The following is an 18,938-nucleotide window of genomic DNA, read 5'->3' on the forward strand; positions in this document are numbered from 1 at the left end:
AAGTGGGTTCAAACCTTCCAGTCCCCCATGTTGGAAGTGGGTTCAAACCTTCCAGTCCCCCATGTTGGAAGTGGGTTCAAACCTTCCAGTCCCCCATGTTGGAAGTGGGTTCAAACCTTCCAGTCCCTCATGTTGGAAGTGGGTTCAAACCTTCCAGTCCCCCATGTTGAAAGTGGGTTCAAACCTTCCAGTCCCTCATGTTGGAAGTGGGTTCAAACCTTCCAGTCCCTCATGTTGGAAGTGGGTTCAAACCTTCCAGACCCTCATGTTGGAAGTGGGTTCAAACCTTCCAGTCCCCCATGTTGGAAGTGGGTTCAAACCTTCCAGTCCCCCATGATGGAAGTGGGTTCAAACCTTCCAGTCCCCCATGTTGGAAGTGGGTTCAAACCTTCCAGTCCCCCATGATGGAAGTGGGTTCAAGCCTTCCAGTCCCCCATGTTGGAAGTGGGTTCAAACCTCCCAGGCCCCCATGTTGGAAGTGGGTTCAAACCTTCCAGTCCCCCATGATGGAAGTGGGTTCAAACCTTCCAGTCCCCCATGTAGGAAGTGGGTTCCATTTGAAGTGAAACGCCACAGAGAGAGAGAGAGAAACACCAAATATACAGTGCCTTCGGAAAGTATTCGGACCCCTTGACTTTATCTACGTTTTGCTACCTTACTGCCTTTTTTATTTAGTTATTCCACCTTTATTTCACCTTTATTCCACCTTTATTTCACCTTTATTCCACCTTTATTTAACCAGGTCAGCTAGTTGAGAACAAGGTCTCATTTACAACTGCGATCTGGCCAAGATAAAGCAAAGCAGTGTGACAAAAACAACAATGTAGAGTTACACATGGGATAAACAAACGTACAGTCAATAACACAATAGAAAAATCACTGTACAGTGTGTGCAAATGTAGTACGATTAGGGAGGTAAGGCAATATATAGGCCATGGAGGAGAAATAATAAACATGTTGCATTAACACTGGAGTGATGGATCAAATCCAAGTTTATTTGTCACGTGCGCCGAATACAACAGGTGTAGTAGACCTTACAGTGAAATGCTGAATACAACAGGTGTAGTAGACCTTACAGTGAAATGCTGAATACAACAGGTGTAGTAGACCTTACAGTGAAATGCTGAATACAACAGGTGTAGTAGACCTGACAGTGAAATGCTGAATACAACAGGTGTAGTAGACCTTACAGTGAAATGCTGAATACAACAGGTGTAGTAGACCTTACAGTGAAATGCTGAATACAACAGGTGTAGTAGACCTTACAGTGAAATGCTGAATACAACAGGTGTAGTAGACCTTACAGTGAAATGCTGAATACAACAGGTGTAGTAGACCTTACAGTGAAATGCCGAATACAACAGGTGTAGTAGACCTTACAGTGAAATGCCGAATACAACAGGTGTAGTAGACCTTACAGTGAAATGCTGAATACAACAGGTGTAGTAGACCTTACAGTGAAATGCTGAATACAACATGTGTAGTAGACCTTACAGTGAAATGCTGAATACAACAGGTGTAGTAGACCTTACAGTGAAATGCTGAATACAACAGGTGTAGTAGACCTTACAGTGAAATGCTGAATACAACAGGTGTAGTAGACCTTACAGTGAAATGCTGAATACAACAGGTGTAGTAGACCTTACAGTGAAATGCTGAATACAACAGGTGTAGTAGACCTTACAGTGAAATGCCGAATACAACAGGTGTAGTAGACCTTACAGTGAAATGCTGAATACAACAGGTGTAGTAGACCTTACAGTGAAATGCTGAATACAACAGGTGTAGTAGACCTTACAGTGAAATGCTGAATACAACAGGTGTAGTAGACCTTACAGTGAAATGCTGAATACAACAGGTGTAGTAGACCTTACAGTGAAATGCTGAATACAACAGGTGTAGTAGACCTTACAGTGAAATGCTGAATACAACAGGTGTTGACTTACAGGCTCTAACCAATAGTGCAAAAAAGGTATTAGGTGAACAATAGGTAAGTAAGGAAATAAAAACAACAGTAAAAAGACAGGCTATATACAGTAGCGAGGCTATAAAAGTAGGGAGGATACATACAGACACCGGTTAGTCAGGCTGATTGAGGTAGTATGTACATGTAGATATGGTTAAACTGACTATGCATATATGATGAACAGAGAGTAGCAGTAGTGTAAAAGAGAGGTTGGTGGGTGGAGGGACACAATGCAGATAGCTCAGTTAGCCAATGTGCGGGAGCACTGGTTGGTTGGCCCAATTGAGGTAGTATGTTCATGAATGTATAGTTAAAGTGACTATGCAAATGTGATAAACAGAGAGTAGCAGCACCGTAAAAAGAGGGGTTGGGGGGGCGGGGGGGGCAACACAATACAAATAGTCCGGGTAGCCATTTGATTACCTGTTCAAGAGTCTTTTGGCTTGGGGGTAAAAACTGTTGAGAAGCCTTTTTGTCCTAGACTTGGCACTCCGGTACCGCTTGCCATGCGATAGTAGAGAGAACAGTCTATGACTGGGGTGGCTGGGGTCTCTAATCATTTTTACACCGCCTGGTGTAGAGGTCCTGGATGGCAGGCAGCTTAGCCCCAGTGATGTACTGGGTCGTACAGACTACCCTCTGTAGTGCCGAGCAATTGCCGTACCAGGCAGTGATGCAACCAGTCAGGATGCTCTCGATGTTGCAGATGATGATGTGCAAGTAGAGATCCTGGGGTGCAAAAGAGCAAAAAAATGTAAATAACAATATGGGGATGAGGTAGTTGGGTGTGCTATTTACAGATGGGCTGTGTACAGGTACAGTGATCTGTAAGCTGCTCTGACAGCTGATTCTTAAAGTTAGAGAGAGCGATATAAGTCTACCCGCTTCAGTGATTTTTGTAGTGCGCTCCAGTCATTGGTAGCAGAGAACTGGAAGGAAAGGTGGCCAAAGGGGGTGATATATACCTGCTGGAGCGCGTGCTACGGGTGGGTGTTATTATCGTGACCAGTGAGCTGAGATAAGGTGGGGCTTTACCTGGCAGAGACTTATAGATGACCTGGAGCCAGGAGGTTTGGCGGTTAATATGTGGGGCAGCCAATGAGAGCGTACAGGTCGCAGTGGTGGGTATTATATGGGGCTTTGGTGACTAAACGAATGGCACTGTGATAGACTACATCCAATTTGTTAAGTAGGGTGTTGGAGGCTATTTTGTAAATGACATCGCCAAAGTCAAGGATCGGTAGGATGGTCAGTTTTACGAGGGTATGTTTGGCAGCATAAGTGAAGGATGCTTTGTTGCAAAATAGATTTTACTTTGGATTGTGAGTCTGGAAGGAGAGTTTAACCAGAAACCTAGGTATTTGTAGTTGTCCACATATTCTAAGTCAGAACCGTCCAGAGTAGTGATGCTAGGCGGGCAGGCAGGTGCGGGCAGCGATCATTTGAAGAGCATGCATTTCGTTTTTTAGCATTTAAGAGCAGTTGGAGGCCACGGAAGGAGAGTTGTATGGCATTGAAGCTCGTCTGGAGGTTAGTTAACACAGTGTCCAAAGAAGGGCCAGATGTATACAGAATGGTGTAGTCTGCATAGAGGTGGATCAGAGACTCACCAGCAGCAAGAGCGACATTATTGATATATACAGAGAAATGAGTCGGCCCGAGAACTAAACCCCCCATAGAGACTGCCAGAGGTCTGGACAACAGGCCCTCCGATTTGACACACTGAACTCTATCTGAGAAGTAGTTGGTGAACCAGGGGAGGCAGTCAAACCAAGGCTATTGAGTCTTCCTTATTCTAAACGGATTAAATATATTTTATTTCTCAGTAATCTACACACAATACCCCAGAATGAGAAAGTAAAAACAGGCTTTTAGACATTATTGCAAATTAATATTAAATGAAAAACATAAATACCTTTTTTACGTAAGAACTTTGCTATGACACTCGAAATTGAGCTCAGGTGCATCCTGTTTCCATCACTGACATGTTTTTACAACTTGATTGGAGTCCAGTGGGGTCAATTCTATTGATTGGGCGTGATTTGGAAAGACACACACCTGTCTATATAAGGTGCCACAGTTGGTTGAAGGAATTGTTCGTAGAGCTCCGAGACAGGATTATGTCGAGGCACAGATCTGGGGAAGGGTAGCAAAAAATATTCTGCAGAATTGAAGATCCCCAAGAACACAGTGGCCTCCATCATTCTTAAATGGACAAAGTTTGGAACCACCAAGTACTGTGTAAAGGGTCTGAACACTTGTGTAAATGTGATATTTCAATGTATAATTCTTTATTTAATCAATTTTAGAATAAGGCTGCAACGTAACTAAATGTGGAAAAAGTCAAGGGGTCTGAATACCTTCCGGATGCACTGTGCAGATATGAGAGAGAGAGAGAGAGAGAGAACAAGAGTTGACCATAGAAAATAGCCCTCTCAGCCAGCTGCTTCTGAGGCTCAGTTCACTATCCTACCAACACAACAAAGACTCATGACAGCACTCAGAACAATCTGACTGACAAAGCAAAAATAAAAAGATATCACCTATTGGAAAGACACCAATGGTGCCCGTTGACTGTGCTGTGTGGTAGTGATGGAGTACCCAGCACAGCACTCATGGTGCCCGTTGACTGTGCTGTGTGGTAGTGATGGAGTACACAGCACTCATGGTGCCCGTTGACTGTGCTGTGTGGTAGTGATGGAGTACACAGCACTCATGGTGCCCGTTGACTGTGCTGTGTGGTAGTGATGGAGTACACAGCACTCATGGTGCCCGTTGACTGTGCTGTGTGGTAGAGGATGTGCCAGCAGTGCTCTCGCTACCCCAGCCAGCTGTGTCTGCCGGGCTGTGAACCTGAGTCCACAGCTGACATGCACCACTGCTTCTCTCCTTGACTCTCACCGACCGACTCCATCTGTATGGAGATGGGTGGTAATCACCATAATATAATGTGTGTTCCATCTCTTGTATTTCATAATGGTGTCATTATACTTTTTCTCTCAGTTTTTCTCTCGCTCATTCAGACAACGGGAACAGGTGGACTATTAATTATGCGTTGAAATATGGATCCCTCCGCACTCCACTTCCGTTCCCCCTCCCTTTACGGCACATTCCAACTCGGTCACTACACTCTCCTCTATTCCCACTCCTCTCTCATTTTCATCTCAGCTCTTCTTCCACCTTCCCATTCCCTTCTTCTTCCTCTCATTTAACCTTCTCTCTCCTCTACCTCTTCCCCATTCCTTCTCTTTTCCCTCTTCCTCTTCCCCATTCCTTCTCTTTTTTCCTCATCCTGTCCCCTTCACCCCTTCACCCTCTCCTCATCTCTCTCTCCTCTCCCTCCCCCTATTCTCTCATTCTGTCTCCCTCCCCTCCCCTCATCTCTCTCGTCTCCCTCCCCATATTCCCTCATCCTGCCCCTCTCCCCTCCCTCATCTATCTCTCCTCTCCCTCCCCATATTCTCTCTCACTTTCACACATTTGTATCTTCCCTCTATCTTTTCTTCCCTATTCCTTTTCACCTTATTTCCCCATCTCTCTGCATCTCTCCATCTCTCTCCATCTCCCCATCTCTCTCCATCTCCCCATCTCTCTCCATCTCCCCATCTCTATCCATCTCTCCATCTCTCTCCATCTCCCCATCTCTCTCCATCTCCCCATCTCTCTCCATCTCCCCATCTCTCTCCATCTCCCCATCTCTCTCCATCTCGCTGCATCTCTCCATCTCTCCATCTCCCCATCTCTCTCCATCTCCTAATCTCTCTCCATCTCCCCATCTCTCTCCATCTCCCCATCTCTCTCCATATCCCCATCTCTCTCCATCTCTCTCCATCTCTCTCCATCTCCCCATCTCACCATCTCTCTCCATCTCTCTCCATCTCTCTCCATCTCTCCATCTCTCTCCATCTCCCCATCTCTCTCCATCTCTCTCCATCTCTCCATCTCTCTCCATCTCCCCATCTCTAACCATCTCCCCATCTCTCTCCATCTCTCTCCATCTCTCCATCTCTTTCCATCTCTCCATCTCTCTCCATCTCCCCATCTCCCCATCTCTCCCTCTCCATCTCTCTCCATCTCCCCATCTCTCTCCATCTCTCTCCATCTCTCTCCATCTCTCCCCATCTCTCCATCTCTCTCCATCTCCCCATCTCTCTCCATCTCTCTCCATCTCCCCATCTCTCTCCATCTCTCTCCATCTCTCTCCATCTCTCCATCTCTCTCCATCTACCCATCTCTCTCCATCTACCCATCTCTCTCCATCTACCCATCTCTCCATCTACCCACCTCTCCATCTCCCCATCTACCCATCTCTCCATCTACCCATCTCTCCATCTACCCATCTCTCCATCTACCCATCTCTCCATCTACCCATCTCTCTCCATCTCTCCATCTCTCTCCATCTCTCTCCATCTCTCTCCATCTCCCCATCTCTCTCCATCTACCCATCTCTCCATCTACCCATCTCTCTCCATCTCTCCATCTCTCTCCATCTCTCTCCATCTCTCTCCATCTCCCCATCTCTCTCCATCTACCCATCTCTCCATCTACCCATCTCTCCATCTACTCATCTCTCCATTTCTCCATCTCCCCATCTACCCATCTCTCCATCTCTCCATCTCCCCATCTACCCATCTCTCCATCTACCCATCTCTCCATCTACTCATCTCTCCATTTCTCCATCTCCCCATCTACCCATCTCTCCATCTACCCATCTCTCCATCTCTCCATCTCCCCATCTACCCATCTCTCCATCTACCCATCTCTCCATCTACTCATCTCTCCATCTCCCCATCTACCCATCTCTCCATCTCTCCATCTACCCATCTCTCCATCTACCCATCTCTCCATCTCTCCATCTACCCATCTCTCCATCTACCCATCTACCCATCTCTCCATCTATCTATCTCTCCATCTACCCATCTCTCCATCTACCCATGTCTCCATCTACCCATCTCTCTCCATCTACCCATCTCTCCATCTACCCATCTATCCATCTCTCCTCATCTCTCCATCTCCCTTCTCTTATTTCCTCTCTCCCTCAGCCATTACCCATCTCTAACCTCTTGTCCTCACCAGCCTCCTCTCCCCTCCTCACTTGTTACATATCTCCTACAGTATGTCTCTTCTCCTCACTTGTTACATATCTCCTACAGTATGTCTCTTCTCCTCACTTGTTACATATCTCCTACAGTATGTCTCTTCTCCTCACTTATTACATATCTCCTACAGTATGTCTCTTCTCCTCACTTGTTACATATCTCCTACAGTATGTCTCTTCTCCTCACTTGTTACATGTCTTCTACAGTATGTCTCTTCTCTCCACTTGTTACATATCTCCTTCAGTATGTCTCTTCTCTCCACTTGTTCCATGTCTCCCCGATCTCTTCTCTCCACTTGTTCCATGTCTCCCCGATCTCTTCTCTCCACTTGTTCCATGTCCCCTATATCTCTTCTCTCCACTTGTTCCATGTCCCCTATACCTCTTCTCTCCACTTGTTCCATGTCCCCTATATCTCTTCTCTCCACTTGTTCCATGTCCCCTATATCTCTTCTCTCCACTTGTTCCATGTCCCCTATATCTCTTCTCTCCACTTGTTCCATGTCTCCCCGATCTCTTCTCTCCAATATTTCTGCTCTCTCTATGTACCAATCTTACACACTCTTTTTCTTCTCTTCACTTCCTGGTCTCATCCCTCTCTCTGGTCTCTATACTGACCAGATGTGTCTCTGCACTGTATATGAGGAATACTCTTAGAGCAGATTTCAACGTTAAGTTTGTGGGTTAAGCAGAAACATGCAAGCCTCCAACCATCACCTAATAGATATGTGTGTGTTGCACCAAACACAAACTAAATGAAATGCTGATTCAAATATGTTTTATGTTGATTGGTCACATGCTGGTAACTACTGTAATTATGGCTGGATAAGTATTCATTCCCTCAGTGCGAGCTAACACACACACACATGCACACACAGCAAACACACACACACATAGAGCACACACAGCACACACTAACATGTCCCGGAGGACTGGTACTGGAGCGATAAACCCTGCGTCACATACAGTGTAGGCAAACACAGAGATGTCAGCTAGATGAAGCTGTATAATAAATTAATCAAGCCTGGCTGTTGTTTCCCTCTCAACGCTGACTATCCCTGAAGTTGCCAAGAACAATTTACAAACAAATGTCAAATTCACAAATGGTCTGGAGGAGAAACAGAGATCTAGAGAGGGAAGAAGAGGCCGGTGAGGATAGGGAAGAGGAGGCAGGGGGAGAGGGAAGAGGAGGCATGGGGAAGAAGGAAGAGGAGGCAGGGGGAAGAAGGAAGAGGAGGCAGGGGGGAGAGGGAAGAGGAGGCAGGGGGGAGAGGGAAGAGGAGGCAGGGGGAAGAAGGAAGAGGAGGCAGGGGAGAGGGAAGAGGAGGCCGGTGGGGAGAGGGAAGAGGAGGCAGGGGGGAGAGGGAAGAGGAGGCAGGGGAGAGGGAAGAGGAGGCAGGGGGAAGAAGGAAGAGGAGGCATGGGGGAGAGGGAAGAGGAGGCCGGTGGGGAGAGGGAAGAGGAGGCAGGGGGGAGAGGGAAGAGGAGGCCGGTGGGGAGAGGGAAGAGGAGGCCGGTGGGGAGAGGGAAGAGGAGGCCGGTGGGGAGAGGGAAGAGGAGGCCGGTGGGGAGAGGGAAGAGGAGGCCGGTGGGGAGAGGGTAGAGGAGGCCGGTGGGGAGAGGGTAGAGGAGGCCGGTGGGGAGAGGGTAGAGGAGGCCGGTGGGGAGAGGGAAGAGGAGGCCGGTGTGGAGAGGGAAGAGGAGGCCGGTGGGGAGAGGGTAGAGGAGGCCGGTGGGGAGAGGAAAGAGGAGGCCGGTGGGGAGAGGGAAGAGGAGGCCGGTGGGGAGAGGGAAGAGGAGGCCGGTGGGGAGAGGGTAGAGGAAGCCGGTGGGGAGAGGGTAGAGGAGGCCGGTGGGGAGAGGAAAGAGGAGGCCGGTGGGGAGCGGGTAGAGGAGGCCGGTGGGGAGAGGGTAGAGGAGGCCGGTGGGGAGAGGGTAGAGGAGGCCGGTGGGGAGAGGGTAGAGGAGGCCGGTGGGGAGAGGGAAGAGGAGGCCGGTGGGAGGAGGGAAGAGGAGGCCGGTGGGGAGAGGGTAGAGGAGGCCGGTGGGGAGAGGAAAGAGGAGGCCGGTGGGGAGAGGGAAGAGGAGGCCGGTGGGGAGAGGAAAGAGGAGGTCGGTGGGGAGAGGAAAGAGGAGGCCGGTGGGGAGAGGGTAGAGGAGGCCGGTGGGGAGAGGGAAGAGGAGGCCGGTGGGGAGAGGGTAGAGGAGGCCGGTGGGGAGAGGGTAGAGGAGGCCGGTGGGGAGAGGGAAGAGGAGGCCGGTGGGGAGAGGGAAGAGGAGGCCGGTGGGGAGAGGGTAGAGGAGGCCGGTGGGGAGAGGGTAGAGGAGGCCGGTGGGGAGAGGGTAGAGGAGGCCGGTGGGGAGAGGGAAGAGGAGGCCGGTGTGGAGAGGGAAGAGGAGGCTGGTGGGACTGCACTAGTCTTTGTTTGACTGACTGTACAACAGTGTTTTTGCTAATTGCTCGCCATTGTTACGAGAACTGACGCTGCCGAGTCAACGCAATGCATGATGGGAAGGTGACCCGCTGTGCCTCCGCCTGCGCCTTGGAGCTTTGAGCTTGGTTGTCACGGCAGCAGAGGCAGGTGCTTGTTGATGAGTGTGTGTGAGTGTCTGTGTTGGAGATGGAGAATGTACTTTTGCATAGTAGTGTGTCTTCCATTGTAGTCTAACAATGTTCTATTCTACTCTATATCACACAGCGTTATTAGAATTCCATGATTCTAACCACATCTGTGAGAGGAACAACCAGGCCATCGTTTGGGGGATTCCCCTCTATGAATCAATCACGTTTTATTTGTTCAGGGTTTATCTTCTTAGAGCCTGAGAGAACTCTCATCACATTTAAGGTTATTGGCATGAAGGAAAGTACTGTTCTTTAAGCTGCATCTCTCCAGATGTGTTTTCATAAAAGTCAAGATGGAGAGAGAGAGAGAGAGAGAGGGAGGGAGGGAGGGAGGGAGAGAGGGAGGGAGAGAGGGAGGGAGGGAGAGAGGGAGAGGAAATGCAGGTGCTTCTGTTTATCTTCCCCTGGGTCTTTCTCATCTCTCTTCTACTCATCCTCTCTTCCCTCTCCTGCTACCTTCTTCTCTCTTCATCTTCTCCTCCTGCTACCTTTTTCTCTCTTCATCTTCTCCTCCTGCTACCTTCTTCTCTCTTCATCTTCTCCTCCTGTTACCTTCTTCTCTCTTCAGTCTCTCCTCCTGCTACCTTTTTCTCTCTTCATCTTCTCCTCCTGCTACCTTCTTCTCTCTTCAGTCTCTCCTCCTGCTACCTTCTTTTCTCCTCCTGCTACCGTTTTCTCTCTTCATCTTCTCCTCCTGCTACCTTCTTCTTTCTTCAGTCTCTCTTCCTGCTACCTTCTTCTCTCCTCCTGCTACCTTCTTCTCTCTTCATCTTCTCCTCCTGCTACCTTTTTCTCTCTTCATCTTCTCCTCCTGCTACCTTCTCGCTTCATCCTCTCCTCCAGCTACCTTCTTCTCGCTTCATCCTCTCCTCCAGCTACCTTCTTCTCGCTTCATCCTCTCCTCCTGCTACCTTCTTCTCGCTTCATCCTCTCCTCCTGCTACCTTCTTCTCTCTTCATCCTCTCCTCCTGCTACCTTCTTCTCTCTTCATCTTCTCCTCCTGCTACCTTCTTCTCGCTTCATCCTCTCCTCCTGCTACCTTCTTCTCTCTTCATCCTCTCCTCCTGCTACCTTCTTCTCTCTTCATCTTCTCCTCCTGCTACCTTCTTCTCTCTTCAGTGTCTCCTCCTGCTACCTTCTTCTCGCTTCATCCTCTCCTCCTGCTACCTTCTTCTCTCTTCATTTTCTCCTCCTGCTACCTTCTTCTCTCTTCATTTTCTCCTCCTGCTACCTTCTTCTCTCTTCAGTGTCTCCTCCTGCTACCTTCTTCTCGCTTCATCCTCTCCTCCAGCTACCTTCTTCTCACTTCATCCTCTCCTCCTGCTACCTTCTTCTCGCTTCATCCTCTCCTCCAGCTACCTTCTTCTCACTTCAACCTCTCCTCCTGCTACCTTCTTCTCTCTTCATCTTCTCCTCCTGCTACCTTCTTCTCTCTTCAGTGTCTCCTCCTGCTACCTTCTTCTCTCTTCATCCTCTCCTCCTGCTACCTTCTTCTCTCTTCATTTTCTCCTCCTGCTACCTTCTTCTCTCTTCATCCTCTCCTCCTGCTATCTTCTTCTCTCTTCATCCTTTCCACATCATCTCCTCCTGCTAGCTACTTCTATTCCACAGAAAATATTGAGCCGGTGGCTCTCTAAATGCAATTTAAGAGCAGAAGGAAATTAAATAGTGTCAAAGTTTTAAAAAATGTATCCAAAAGAGGGTGATGAAAAACACAGCAAAGTGTTAATCGTTTAATTGAATGAGCTAAATTACAAAGCAGAATTATCCCTCCATGCATTTCTTATTTCCCCCTCTCCCTCTCATCGCTCCCTCTCATCTCTCATCTCTCATCTCTCATCTCTCATCTCTCGTCTCTCGTCTCTCATCTTTCATCTCTCATCTCTCATCTCTCACCTCTCCCTCTCATCTCTCATCTCTCATCTCTCCCTCTCATCTCTCATCTCTCATCTCTCATCTCTCCCTCTCATCTCTCATCTCTCCCTCTCGTCTCTCATCTCTCATCTCTCCCTCTCATCTCTCCCTCTCATCTCTCCCTCTCATCTCTCATCTCTCCCTCATCTCTCATCTCTCATCTCTCTTCTCTCATCTCTCATCTCTCCCTCTCATCTCTCATCTCTCCCTCTCATCTCTCATCTCTCCACTGGTGGCTGGTGCTGAAAGACTTTCCTTGTGTTGCTAGGCATTGCTAAGCAACAGTTTGAGCCAATTCTCTGTCGGTTCTCCATGGTTTGCCGTCGGTGCCCGGAGGCTGGCACTGGGAACGAGGCACCATCACCACCGCAACGGGGCTGGGGCCGTCCGCCAGCCTGAGGCTCCTGCAGATAGGTCTAGAGCAGAGCAACATCCCTGTGGCCCTGCGAAAGCATCCTCGGCAGGCATAGGGATGTTACTGCCGAGCTAATGATGCCGGGGCCAATGATGGATCATATCCGGCCCGGGGCACCAAACACAAGGGTTAGTGTGAGGTCACCCTCGCTGAAAGAGAAACATCATGCCTCACCATTCTTGGGAACCACATCACAAAGCCCCCACAGTAACATCTAATGTTGGAATCATACTTCTTCTGTCGGAGAATGAAAAAGTCACAGATTTGTAGTGAGTGTTGTTGAATAGCTGTTTGAGTTTGACTATAACCTAATGACAGAATGTTCAGGAGAAAACGTTGAAGTTTGAGAGCATTAAAAGGTTTTCTTACACTTATTCCTGGTAATATGAAATGTTATTGGAAAACATTCCAAAGGAAGTCTCTTATGAATAACGTCTCACTCAAAACAGCATTGACACAGATTCTTTGTTGTGTTTTGTTTTAATTCCCAGTGATTGACGCATTATAATCACGCTAATAAAACAGTGTTTTGTCTCCTCTTTCTTCTCCTCTGTACATTGTATTTCAATAAAGCCCAAAGTGAGCAGTCCATGTAGACTGACTGACTGACTGACTGAATTATGGACTAACTGACTGAATGACTGACTGAATGAATTACGGACTGACTGACTGAATGACTGACTGACTGCACGACTGACTGACTGACTGAATGACTGACTGAAGGACTGCATGAATGACTGACTGACTAAGACTGACTGACTGACTGAAGGACTGCACGACTGACTGACTGAATGACTGACTGAAGGACTGCATAAATGACTGACTGACTAAGACTGACTGACTGACTGAAGGAATGAATGAAGACTGAATGAATGACTGACTGAATGACTGAATGAATGACTGACTGAATGACTGACTGACTGAATGAGACTGACTGACTGACTGACTGAATGAATTAATGAATGAATGAAGCTACTCTGCTTGGTAACCTGGCTGTCATCAGGAAGGGAAAATACAGCCAGGCATGTGTCCAAAATGTCACCCAGTTCCTTTAACAGTGCACTACTTTGGACGTGGATCCATATAGGGCTCTGATCAAACGTAGTGCATTAGTGAGTGAGGTACCATTTCAGACACACCCATGGCTTGTTTTGAGCTGTCCCTCTCCCCGAGTCTCCCCTAAGGTCAAGACAAATCAAACCAGCTCTTCTCCACCCCGCTCCTAACCAATCAGCAACATCATTACTGACCTGTCTCTACTCATTAAAACCACTCTTTATAATCATCCCATAGCCTCGGATCGTTTCCCCCCCTAACTTATCATTTCAAACAACTTTTCACGTTCCTATACGGACCCCATTAGGAATTCTTATATGAGTAATGTCATGTAACTCCTCCGTTATATCACTGAATATCAATTGTGCCGCGGTGCTGCGGGGCCACTGACAAAATACAAGTGCTTCAGTAAATTTACCGAGAGCCCAGAACCCCGGCCACAACGTTGAATAATTCAGCCATCAAATGGTAAGAGCCTCTCTAGAGATACTTAGCAATTAAATGAGTCTATATTGTGCATGCACTGCCATCCATATGGATCCTATAAGAAATTGTCGGCCATTCGGGCTCCTATAATGTAGTGTTGTGATTGGAGCTGCCAGTGGTGACTAGTGCAGCGAGCGACTGTGTTACCGTGTCTGGCGTGCGGATGATAGCAGTCAGTTGACGTGCTGTGTCAGCACGTCAGATGTATTTTTAATGACCACAGAGACCCAGGGAGAGGTAGCTGGTGCATAGGGACTGATCTGGGACCAGTATAACCTGCCGCCTGATTTTTACACGGACACACACACACCTCCACAAAGTAAAGCCATCCCACTGACTGAACGAAGCCCAGGTCCCGGTAATGATAGCATGTGTCAGCTTGCGATTGGCTGTCAGGATGATTGACGGCAGGGCTCCAGAGCTCATTATCTCGCCCAGTGTTATTACAGCTCTGTGATTGGACGTACTTCTAGCCCCCAAGTAAACTGCTTGGCACAAGTAGACAAAGTTTTTATTTTCAACTGGCTTCTCCAAAGCAGCAATCCTGAGCTGAGGACAAGCTGCTGTCTGAAGAAGTGCTCTACAAAACATCCTCCACCAAATTATTAACAATGAGCCATCATTCAAGATGCCTTTCTTAGCTCAGTACACAATGCTGGTTTATACAAGCAAATATTGTTGAACAGTTCAACACATACACATTTATGTGCAAGATAGATGAAGTAAACAAACAAAAATTGGGGGGACAGATCCGGACTAGGTTGATCGACAGGAAGTTTGGGGGGACAGATCCGGACTAGGTTGATCGACAGGAAGTTTGGGGGGACAGATCCGGACTAGGTTGATCTACAGGAAGTTTGGGGGGACAGATGAGACTAGGTTGATCTACAGGAAGTTTGGGGGGACAGATAAGGACTAGGTTGATCTACAGGAAGTTTGGGGGGACAGATCCGGACTAGGTTGATCTACAGGAAGTTTGGGGGGACAGATAAGGACTAGGTTGATCTGCAGGAAGCTTAGGGGGACAGATCCGGACTAGGTTGATCTACAGGAAGTTTGGGGGGATAGATGAGACTAGGTTGATCTACAGGAAGTTTGGGGGGATAGATCAGGTAGTCTGTTGAAGATGTACTTCAATAAATAGTGGCCTGACTGTAAATTTCTCTAACTTTGCCACTCTCTCTCTCTCTGTCTGCATCCCTCTCTCTCTCTCTCTCTCTCTCTTTCTCTCTTTCTGTTTCTCTCTGCATCTCTCACTCTCTCTTTCTCTCTTTCTGTTTCTTTCTCTCTCTTGCTCTCTCTTTCACTCTTTTTCTCTTTCTGTTTCTCTCTCTCTGTTTCTCTCTCTCTGTCTGCATCTCTCTCTCCCTCTCGCTCTCTCTCTCTCTCTCTCTCTCTCTCTCGCTCTCTCTCTCCCTGCTTCCTCTAGTCTATCCGAGAGGTGACAGGCTATGTGCTGGTAGCTCTGAACCAGTTTGACTCCCTGCCCCTGGAGAACCTTCGCATCGTGCGGGGCACCAAGCTTTACGAGGGACGCTACGCCCTGGCCATCTTCCTCAACTACCGCCGCGACGGCTTCTACGGCCTCAGACAGCTGGGCCTTCGCAACCTCACAGGTCAGGGGCCCAGTGCAGACTAATCTAAACTCACCTGTCTGACTCAGTCACACCATCTTTCCATTTCTCTCACGTCCTCCTTCTCTCTATCTCCCTAGCCTGCTTATTGTTCTGTCCTTCTCTCTATCTCTCTATCACTTCCTCCTTCTCTCTATCTCCCTAGCCTGCTTATTGTTTTCTCCTTCTCTCTATCTCTCTATCACTTCCTCCTTCTCTCTATCTCTCTATCACTTCCTCCTTCTCTCTATCTCTCTATCACTTCCTCCTTCTCTCTATCTCTCTAGCCTGCTCATTGTTTTCTCCTTCTCTCTATCTCTCTATCACGTCCTCATTCTCTCTATCTCTCTAGCCTGCTTATTGTTCTGTGCTTCTCTCTATCACTTCCTCATTCTCTCTATCTCTCTAACCTGCTTATTGTTCTGTCCTTCTCTATCTCTCTATCACTTCCTCCTTCTCTCTATCTCTCTAACCTGCTTATTGTTCTGTCCTTCTCTATCTCTCTATCACTTACTCCTTCTCTCTATCTCTCTAACCTGCTTATTGTTCTGTCCTCTATCTCTCTATCACTTACTCCTTCTCTCTATCTCTCTAGCCTGCTTATTGTTTTCTCCTTCTCTCTATCTCTCTATCACTTCCTCCTTCTCTCTATCTCTCTATCACTTCCTCATTCTCTCTATCTCTCTATCACTTCCTCATTCTCTCTATCTCTCTATCACTTCCTCCTTCTCTCTATCTCTCTATCACATCCTCATTCTCTCTGTCTCTCTATCACTTCCTCCTTCTCTCTATCTCTCTAGCCTGCTTATTGTTCTGTCCTTCTCTCTATCTCTCTATCACTTCCTCCTTCTCTCTATCTCTCTAGCCTGCTTATTGTTCTGTGCTTCTCTCTATCTCTCTATCATTTCCTCCTTCTCTCTATCCCCTAGCCTGCTTATTGTTCTGTCCTTCTCTCCATCTGTCCATCACTCTTCTTCTCTTGATCTCTCAAACATTTCCTCATGGTCTTATGTTCTATCTCAATCAAAACTGTGGCCTCCATGGTTTGCTGAGGGATGTGCCTGGGGGAATGGTAACTGTGGCCTCCATGGTTTGTTGAGGGATGAGACTGGGGGAATGATAACTGTGGTCTTTCCATGGTTTGCTGAGGGATGGGGCTGGGGGAATGATAACTCTGGCCTTTCCATGGTTTGCTGAGGGATGGGGCTGGGAGAATGATAACTGTGGTCTTTCCATGGTTTTCTGAGGGATGGGCTGGGGGAATGATAACTGTGGCCGTTCCATGGTTTGCTGAGGGATGGGGCTGGGGGAATGATAACTGTGGTCTTTCCATGGTTTGCTGAGGGATGGGGCTGGGGGAATGATAACTGTGGCCGTTCCATGGTTTTCTGAGGGATGGGGCTGGGGGAATGATAACTCTGGCCTTTCCATGGTTTGCTGAGGGATGGGGCTGGGGGAATGACAACTCTGGCCTCTCCAGGGTTTGCTCAGGGATGGGGCTGGGGGAATGATAACTCTGGCCTCTCCATGGTTTGCTGAGGGATGGTGCTGGGGGAATGGTAACTCTGGCCTCTCCATGGTTTGCTGAGGGATGGGGCTGGGGGAATGATAACTGTGGTCTTTCCATGGTTTTCTGAGGGATGGGGCTGGGGGAATGATAACTGTGGCCGTTCCATGGTTTGCTGAGGGATGGGGCTGGGGGAATGATAACTGTGGCCGTTCCATGGTTTTCTGAGGGATGGGGCTGGGGGAATGATAACTCTGGCCTTTCCATGGTTTGCTGAGGGATGGGGCTGGGGGAATGATAACTCTGGCCTCTCTATGGTTTGCTCAGGGATGGGGCTGGGGGAATGATAACTCTGGCCTCTCCATGGTTTGCTGAGGGATGGGGCTGGGGGAATGATAACTCTGGCCTCTCCATGGTTTGCTGAGGGATGGTGCTTGGGGAATGATACCACTATCATATCCATTGACTGAGCTATGGATGCAAAGACTGTCTGTCCTAGATATTTTCATGAAAGGTGTACAAAGAAATATATTGTAAAGCATTAAAAGAGAGTTGAATATGAGGTTATTATAGCCTGAGGCAGCTTAAGCCCATAAGGTGTTTATACTCTTCAAAACCAATGGCTGTACAAATTACCATTGAACAGCAGTGGGTGTCACGGATTGTGCTTTCACGAAACCAAGCAAATTGTAGTAATGTAGAATCTTTAGCTTTGCTAAGTGGCGGAATAGTATCAGAATACACAGAACATGTATTATAATGTCATAGAATAGAAGAATCCTCTGACATTTATTTTAAAATAAATGGTTGTGTTCAACCTTCGCTTCACACATTTTGACATTTAAAATGTCATTTGTTTAGCAGATGCTCTTATGCAGAGTGACTTATAGTTAGTGCATTCATCTTAAGGTAGCTAGGTGGGACAACCACATAGTCTCATAGTAAGTAAAATGTTCCTTAACAAAGTAGCTATCAGAAAAATCAGCGCTAGTAGGCTAAAGGTCAAGTGCGAGTGTTAGTTCACGAAAGGCAAGGGTGATATTTATTATATTCATTTTTGTTATGGGGGGGGGTAGTGGGACAGATCAGGACAAGTAGTTTTTTTCTTCGGATGATGGGCAGGGACTCTGCTGTCCTAGCGTCAGGGGGAAGGGGGTTCCACCGTTGGGATGCCAGGACAGAGAAAAGCTTGGACTGGACCGGAGCTGGCAGAACAGAGTGCTCGGTTTGGGGTGTAGGGTTTAAGCCTAGCTTGAAAGTAGGGAGGGGCAGTTCCCCTGGCTGCTCCGTAGGCAAGCACCATGGTCTTGTAGTGGATGTGAACTTCGACTGGAAGCCAGTGTGCGGAAGAGGGGGGAGACATGGGAGAATTTGGAAACCTTGAACACCAGGTGGGTTGCGACGTAAGTTGCAGGGGTTTGATGGCACAAGCTGGGAGTTGCAGTAGTCCAGACAGGAGATGACATGTACCTGGATTAGGACCTGCACCACTTCCTGTGTGAGGTAGTGTCATACTCTGCAGATATTGTAGAGCATGAATCTACAGTCACTGCTTTGATGTTTGCATAGAACATCAGGGTGTTGTCCAGGGTCACGCCAAGGTTATTTGCACTCTGGGAGGGGGACACCATTGAGTTGTCAACCGTGATGGAGAGGTCTTGGAGTGGGCAGACCTTCCTCGGGAGGAAGAGCATCTCTGTCTTGTCGAGGTTGAGCTTGAGATGGTGGCCTGACATCCAAGCAGAAATGCGAGTCGCCACCTCGGTCTCAGAAGGGAGAAGGTAGTTGAGTGTCATACACATAACAATGATATGAGAGACCATGTGAAGATATGACGGAGCCGAGTGAATAGAGAGCAAAGGAAAGGGCCTAGAACCAAGCCCTGGGGGACACCAGTAGTGAGAGCATGTGGTGCAGGTCATTCTGGGAGTGATAGCGAGAGAGGTGGTCAGAGTTTGGAAAGAAAAGAAAGAAGGGATTACCGGTCTGTAGATGGTTTGTGTGTTGGTATCTTGAGGAGGGGAGGGGACGCAGCCAGTAGTCAGAGGGGACGCAGCCAGTGGTCAGAGGGGACGCAGCCAGTAGTCAGAGGGGACGCAGCCAGTGGTCAGAGGGGACGCAGCCAGTAGTCAGAGGGGACGCAGCCAGTGGTCAGAGGGGATGCAGCCAGTAGTCAGAGGGGACGCAGCCAGTAGTCAGAGGGGACGCAGCCAGTGGTCAGAGGGGACGCAGCCAGTGGTTAGAGGGGACGCAGACAGTA

General features: G+C 48.2%; 1 protein-coding gene across 1 annotated transcript in view; it reads left to right on the top strand.

Annotated features, from left to right (window-relative positions):
* Positions 1–18,938, top strand: part of LOC110510737 (receptor tyrosine-protein kinase erbB-4) — a 458,893-nt gene that overhangs the window by 257,525 nt on the left and 182,430 nt on the right. The window contains exon 3 of the mRNA XM_090209472.1: positions 14,988–15,174. Within this exon, the coding sequence (XP_090065598.1) occupies positions 14,988–15,174 (187 nt within the window). The remainder of the gene's footprint in view (positions 1–14,987; positions 15,175–18,938) is intronic.

The sequence above is a fragment of the Oncorhynchus mykiss genome, chromosome 18, assembly GCF_057628025.1.
Source record: "Oncorhynchus mykiss isolate SJ-2025 chromosome 18, ASM5762802v1, whole genome shotgun sequence".
Classification (NCBI taxonomy): Eukaryota; Metazoa; Chordata; class Actinopteri; order Salmoniformes; family Salmonidae; genus Oncorhynchus; species Oncorhynchus mykiss.